The 7,604-nt window shown below is 46.0% G+C and overlaps 1 protein-coding gene across 2 annotated transcripts in view; it reads right to left on the bottom strand.

The window, feature by feature from the left end:
* Positions 1 to 7,604, bottom strand: part of Urb2 (URB2 ribosome biogenesis homolog) — a 26,896-nt gene that overhangs the window by 6,583 nt on the left and 12,709 nt on the right. For both annotated transcript variants that reach the window (XM_021170568.2, XM_021170566.2), the window contains exons 5-8: positions 6,697 to 6,857; positions 5,069 to 5,179; positions 3,384 to 3,626; positions 530 to 617 (exon numbers count right to left, since the gene is read on the bottom strand). In XM_021170568.2, the coding sequence (XP_021026227.1) occupies positions 530 to 617; positions 3,384 to 3,626; positions 5,069 to 5,179; positions 6,697 to 6,857 (603 nt within the window). The remainder of the gene's footprint in view (positions 1 to 529; positions 618 to 3,383; positions 3,627 to 5,068; positions 5,180 to 6,696; positions 6,858 to 7,604) is intronic.

Raw genomic sequence — 7,604 nt, 5'->3', positions numbered from 1 at the left:
ACCCTGCTCCACTACCCACCCACTCCCACTTCTTGGCCCTGGCGTTCCCCTGTACTGAGGCATATAAAGTTTGCAAGACCAAGGGGCCTCTCTTCCCAGTGATGGCCGACTAGGCCATCTTTTGATACATATGCAGCTAGAGACACGAGCTCTGGGGAGTACTGGTTAGTTCATATTGTTGTTCCATCTATAGGGTTGCAGACCCCTTCAGCTCTTGGGTACTTTCTCTAGCTCCTCCATTGGGGGCCCTGTGTTCCATCCAATAGATGACTGTGAGCATCAAGTTCTGTATTTGCCAGGCACTGGCATTAGCTTCACAAGAGACAGCTATATCAAGGTCCTTTCAGCAAAATCTTGCTGGCATATGCAATAGTGTCTGCGTTTGGTGGCTGATTATGGGATGGACCCCCAGGTGGGGCAGTCTCTGGATGATCCATCCTTTGGTTTTACTTTCAATACTATTTATAACCAGAAACACTGCATGATGAGTAGATCTGAATCTGGACCTGACGCCATTACTCTGAATTACCTTTGTCTTTCTGCCGTCCTTCATGCATAACTGAGAACAGCAGTCTATTAAAGGAGTTCAAGAAAGATGGAACGGCCTTCAGCATCACCTGGGTAACAAAGGCACACAGAAGTGGGTCAGTCATGTCTTGTCTGCTTACCTGGCAGGACACAGAAGAGGCACATCACATGCCCCATGTGCAGCACCGAGACTTCTCACATCTTTCCCTAAAGTGACTAAGCACCTGGCTCATATTGGCTCCTTAATTCTTTTTTTGTTTGTTTGTTTGTTTAAGACAGGGTTTCTCTGTGTAGCTCTGGCTGCCCTGGAACTCACTTTGTGACCAGGCTGGCCTCGAACTCAGAAATCCGCCTGCCACCCAAGTGCTGGGATTAAAGGCGCGTGTCACCACGCCGGGCTCTTAATTCTTGCTTAAACATTTTAGAGAACAGGGGTTCCACATTGCGAATCTTTCAAAATTTGTAGGCACAATGACTTAAATTTGCTAAGTCTATGTTTTCTCTACACTGTTCCTAATATACCCTAAAAGGACAAAGAATTGATATTTTAAAAAAAGATTACACGCATTCACGTACAATGGGAATCAAGCCATCTCAATGAGCAGTGACTGAACAGCCTGCCTAGGACTTTCCTGTGAACATGGAGACTAGGTTTTAAGCCTGCTCCTGGAGCTGGAGAGAGAACTGAGTGGTCAAGAACAGGTCCTCTTGCATGGACCTGGGTTTGGTTCCCAGAAGCCACAGTAACTCACAACTATCTATGTCTGAAACTCCAGTCCCAGTGGGTCAGATGTCCTCTTCTAGTCCCTCTCCTTGTATCTGTGGATACACAGTTATATATGTGACCACAGCACACATGAGTTAGAGGACAACCTCAGGGGTTGGGTCCTAGCCTGCTACCTTGTTTTTGATACAAGACCTTTTTGTTGTTCACTGTTGTGTTCTCCAGGCTAGCTGACCCTCAACCATCTAGAGATCTGCCTGTCTCCACCTCCCACCCTAGCATACAAACACTGGGATTACAGACACAGGCTACATGTCCAGCTTTACGTGGACTCTGGGGATCCACACTGGGCCCCTCATGCTTACATCTCCTCAGCCCCAAACATGCTTTCTGTATACCTCACATCAGGAACACAACCACAGTGTCCAGGCAAACAGCAGTAAGCTCATGCAAATTTAGGTAGAATTAAGCAAAATTAAACTTGCAATTTCTAGTCAGACCGACTACATTTCAAGTGGCCATCATGTCTGAGGCCAATGAGTACCACACTGACAATGCAGGCATCACTGAATATTGACTGCACTGCACGGCACTGCTCGGAGCAGCAGAGTAAAGCACAAGGAGAGAAACACTGTTGTTTGCTGATGGATTTGTGTTGCACTTATACAGTCACATAACAGCTTTAATAATTAGTCAAAATATTTCATGTCAAAGGTAGTGAGGCAGGGCCAAAGGTTGACAGCTGGGAAAGTCTTTGGAATAGAATATTTCTCTTAAACACCAGCATTGCTGGGAAGATAAGATCGGTCAGTGGGTAAAGGTGTTACATGGCATGCATGCCTGGTGGCCTGAGTTCAATTGCCAGATGTGCTAGCTAGTTTAGTATCATCTCGATACAAGCTAGAGTCAATCAGAGAGGAGGGAACCCCAGTTGAGGGAATGCCTCCATAACATTCAGCTGCAACGAATTTTCCTAATTAGTGATCAAGTGCGGAGGACCCAGCCCACTGTGGGCAGGGCCATCCCTGGGCTGGTGGTCCTGGGTTCTTTAAGAAAGCAAGCTGAGCAAGCCATGGAAAGCAAGCCAGTAAGCAGCACCCACTCCATGGCCTCTGCATCAGCTCCTGCTCCAGGTTCTTGCCCAGCCTGAGTTCCTGTCCTGGCTTCCTTCAACAGTGGACTATGATGTGGAACTGTACGTCAAATAAACCCTTTTCTCCCCAACTTGCTTTTTGATCATGTTGTTTCACAGCAATAGTAATCCTAATTTGGACACTGGACCTCATACAAAAGGAACAGAGAATTGATTCCACAAATTTGTCCTTTGATCTTCAAACACACCTCATAGTATGTGTACACACTGTCTCTTCTTAGATTATCAAAATACTTAGAAATATCTCAACATGTATGTGTACAGGCACATACATAGTATTTATGAATTCCTGCTGGCCACACGTATTAGTGGTAGTTCATAAAGAGAACCCTGATCAAAGGTATCAATAGGCTTAGCCCAACACTCAGATTCAACGAAGTGGCAGTGGTCAAAACATTCAGCAAGCCTCGATATCCTTATCATTAAGATAGGATTCCCACGTCCTTCAGAGGCTTACTACGGAGTAAAGCAGCAAACGTTCGACAAATGCTAGCTGGTCATCCTCTCTTCTATGCAATCTGTGTTCCTAGCCTCTGTATAACACACACAGCAGCAGAGGAAACTCAAGACTTTCACTTCCTACCACTTCAATTATAAACCCAACATATCTAAGCAAGGTAGTGACTTGTTTAACCACAGCAGCAGCAGCAGCACACGGAGTAATGGGCCTCCTCTGTATAATATAGGACCCCACTCAAGAGGAACAAACATGGTAAACAACAACTCAAGTGGCCTGAAGAGAAGGTTTACGTATTAGAACTACCAGAAGCAAAATCTGTAACAGTGAAGCTTTCTTTACTTTAGTTTTGTCAGTTTGCTTTTATTTTTAGTGGTAGTAGGAATAATGCAGGGACCTAATGCGCATGCACACAAGCCCACCCGCCTGCCTGCCCCACGGAGCAGCCCCCAGACTCTTGCTCCTCCAGCAGCTGGTATTCCCAGCTCACGTAGGAGCAGCTGCACTGTTCTGCCTCTCACCTTAGAGTGGCACTGCAAGATGGAGAAGAGCACACTGTGCATCTTCAGGAAGACGCTGCCAAACTCCCGGGGCTTCAGGTGCTCCAGCGGGACTGTGAGCAGGATGTTGAAGGCGAGGCTGACATGGTGAGGGTTGCTGATGCTCTCCTCCCCTTGCCGAAGCAGAACAGCCAGGACTTCGAGAATAGACTCAATCACTGCTAGGGCCACAGGCTGCTCCTGGCAGGCCTCTCGGTGTTGCAGCTACAAAGCAAGACAGACAAAGAAAAGAAAGTGAAGGTGATCGACAAAGAATCACTAAATCTCTAACTCACTAAAGCTAAATCACTTATCGCTAATCACTAAAACTCTAGGTGACAGAGGAAGTCTGCCTGTGCTCTACAAGGAAGTGGTGTGGCCAATCTGCAACCCAAGTGTCCAAGGGCAACCTTCCTAGACCTAGCAGCGTCAGTCCTCACTCTTGGTTCAGTGTATCTACCATAGACAAGACGTTTCTTAAAGAGAACAGATACATCCAAGTTCTTACAAGGAAGCTGCATGTCAACCACGTACAACAGTGTTTTCCCAAACATAATCAGTTCTAAATGCCTGTGATTATAATAAAGGTCTAGTTAATAAGATTTTCAGTTAGTGTCCTGGAAAATAAGAGAAGACTCAAGATAAGGGACAACTGTCTTCGCTGTGTCACCTAGAGAGCATCTCTATGGTTCCCAATTTGACAGTGAATATGGAAGGAGGCTTTTGGGTCCTGAATCTTACAAGTTCCATCATTTTGTAGGGACCATGGCTCTGCAGCCAGTCTGGCACATACATTAGAGGCATCAAGTGGGTTCTAACCTAGTGTATTCCAGTGTAGTCACCACACACACTGTCATCATTAGGGCCACCCATCAGTATGTTCGATACTTTACTGAGTAACTTGCTTCTCCATTGTCTGCTCTACAAAAACATACTGGGGAGTGGCGCGCTTTAGCACAGGTCTTTGGTATTACAGATTCTTAGGGAAAGACATAGGAGCAAATTAGAAAACAGAAGGGAACATGAAGTCTAGTTGTTAGGCCTTTAAGCTCTGAAACTATGCTGATCTAGAACAATTCTCTCAGAGAGCAAAAGTTGCAATCTGGACAGTGATGATGGCAAGGATCTCTGAGCCCGAGTCAATGGAGGGCGCAAACACCAAGACCAACCTCAATGGACCAGGCTCATGTAGTATAAAATGAAGCCAAGTCATTGCCAAATGAAAATTCCACACTTGGGTAGGATGCAACCATAACCTGTCACAATATTACTACTCAAACTAAATAGTACTCCCCTTTACTGTATCCCATGTGCCCATCCTGACAGCAGTGTACTTAAGTGACCACAGAACTTTGTGGGGATCAGCCGCAGGGACCTCCTCACCTGAGTCTATGGCCCACACACAGTAGTCTCACTTTGTCGTTGCCATCAATCTCATCACTCCCTGTCTGAATCCTCAGTGCCAGCCTCTCTCACTACTTCGTACTCAGGTTGCTACTGTCATACAGTGCATACAGACACAAAGTACAAATGGGTTACCTGTTCATGGCCACCTTCAAGAAAACCCAGAACCAGAGATGACAGAGCCCTAGCCTCCCTCCGCTGTCTTACAGAAGAGGAAATGACAGACGAGCTGGAGGCTACATCTCAAGCAGCCTGCTACTCACCATTAGAGCCGTGATGATCTGGGGACACGAACGCCACAGCAAACTTGCCTTTTCTCCGTTGAGTGGACATTTGAGTAGCAGTTTGAGTAGTCTAATGGCACACAAAACAACCTGAAACAAAAAAGGCAAAGTTTAGCACTGAAATAGCCAGTCCTCTGGGAAAACGCCACAGAGAGAGAGCCTTTTACTGGTACTGGTACATGTTATTGGGCTCAAGAACAGGGACAAGGCCTGGTCAGGGTTGAGTTTTAAGAGCAAGGACTATCTTTTCCAGTTGTGCACAGACAGGAAGCAATGATGATGAGCATAACTCAAGCAAAAATAGGTTCTTTGGGGAGCGTCTCACTAAACTAGTCACAAAGCAAAACTGGTCCAGGATACCAAGTTCAGTGAGGTACAAAGAATAGCCTAATCATAGACTCCATTTGCCAAGATGCTGCTCACAGAGGACACTATTCCTTCACTGATCAAGAACTACCCAAGAACTAGGCAATGGTGGTGCACATGTCTAACTAATCCCAGCACTCGGGGTCACAGCAGAGGCAAGCGATCTCTTATTTCAGGGCCAACCTGGTCTACAGAGCGAGTATCAGGACATCCAAGGCTGTGCTGTACAAAGAAACCCTGTCTCGAGCGATGCCTTAGTGGTTAAGGGTACTGGCTAGGCTTCCAGAGGAAGCTGGGTTTGATTTCCAGTACCCACACTGTGGCTTACAACCATCCAACTCCAGTCCCAAGGTATTTTATCTGATGGTCTCTGCAAGCACAAGACATGCACAATGTGCACTGATATACACATGCAGGCAAAACACCCATACTCATAAAGAAAAAATTTTAGATTAAAAAACAAAACAAAACTACATAAGGAAAGGTTTAAAGGAGATAGAAAATTTTAGATTAAAAACAAAACAAAACCACATAAGGAAAGGTTTAAAGGAGACACTGCGTGAGATGCTGTGGTGGCAGGCAACTCCTCTAAGCCAGAGGCTAAGCAGGCAGGTCCTGACTTTTATTTACTTAGTGTTTCATCATGTCCTGCTTCTCAGTGTTACAACGGCCTCTTTTCCCCCAAGACTGTGAAGTCACACAACCCCAGCCAGATCCTGATTTCTGCCCTGGGCACTTTTCCCTTGCCTTCTCTTGGCTGCACAAACCTGCAAATCTGACTGTTGCCAGCTTCCCGCATATCTACAAGATCTCTACCCATTGTGGCTCGGTGCCCTCTCCTTTCTCAAAATTGTACACCCTCTGCCTCAACAGACATACACTGCTATCCCATGCACACCCATTTATCCCGTCAAATTCTTCAATCTTCAATACTCATTTCAAGTTTCCCTTGTCTATGAAGCCCTCTCTCATTACCTAGTTTAATATACTTGGGGGTGATTTTCTCCCCCCAAGAGAGAATTGCATTTGTAATTCTGAAGAAATTCTCCTTTGAAGAATAAGAACTCTTCAGTGGAAGCTAGATGGTCCACAACTGGGCTCCTTCCCACAGGTTCCTGCTCTGCCTCCACTCTGTCAGACTAATTAGTTTAGTTTCAGAAGTGACACAAAATTCCAAACAATCTTTCCTTTCACCAAGAATAACCACCACTCCAGGCCTGTAACAAAAGAAAGATATCCACCTGTAGATCTGACCTCCACGCCTGAGTGACGTCCAGCCCCTGAAGAATAGACTGCAGTACCATTCCAAAGTGCTCTGTTGTCCCAGCCTCAAACATCTGGGTGAGCAGGGCTCCCAAGTGAAGTTCAGTATCCTGAGTGACTGGAGCAGGTATGCATGGACCTGCAGGAAAAGCAGCAACACTGTTACAATGTGACTGGTTAACAGGAGTGAACAGGTGCAACAGCACAAAAGCAGGCACTGGTGAGAGCGTCCAGAGGATGCTCATATGCACCCTTCTCTTACCCAGAGCTGTACCTATGCACAGTGCTTATGCACTGAAAATGCCAAGATGCTCATTAGCTCTGGACCACAGCAAACGTGACCATTATTCTTTATCTATCTTCCTTATACAATCATTAATGGTGCAGAAGCAGGATATTTTTAAATACTCAGATGTGGGGAGCCAAACCAACCCTTGACTTTTTTTTTTTTTTTTTTCCGAGACAGGGTTTCTCTGTGTAGCCCTGGCTGTCCTGGAACTCACTTTGTAGACCAGGATAGCCTCGAACTCAGGAATCCACCTGCCTCTGCCTCCCAAGTGCTGGGATTAAAGGCGTGTGCCATCATGCCCAGCAACCCTTGACTTTCTTAAAGGCCCTGATACTTTAAGTTCTGTATCCTTGTCTAGGAGTGGACTTGGCCAGGCCAGTCTATAACTGGAGCCAGTGCCTCAAGAGTTAAAGCTGCAGCCTCTGGGAACCCAACTCTTTCTTCTGCCTGGGCTGTTACCAGATCTAAGGCCACTGTGTCTGAGGTAGCCCATGCTCTCTTTGCCAGCACTGTCTAACTTGACTCTCTTCTGGATTTGGCCACCCACCCCCACCCCACAAATAGTATATACGATGCTGTACTTCTTTTTTTTTTTTT

This window comes from Mus caroli, chromosome 8 (genome assembly GCF_900094665.2).
Source record: "Mus caroli chromosome 8, CAROLI_EIJ_v1.1, whole genome shotgun sequence".
Taxonomy (NCBI): domain Eukaryota; kingdom Metazoa; phylum Chordata; class Mammalia; order Rodentia; family Muridae; genus Mus; species Mus caroli.
Note: the sequence above shows the minus strand (reverse complement) of the source record. Positions and strands in the feature narration are given on the sequence as shown.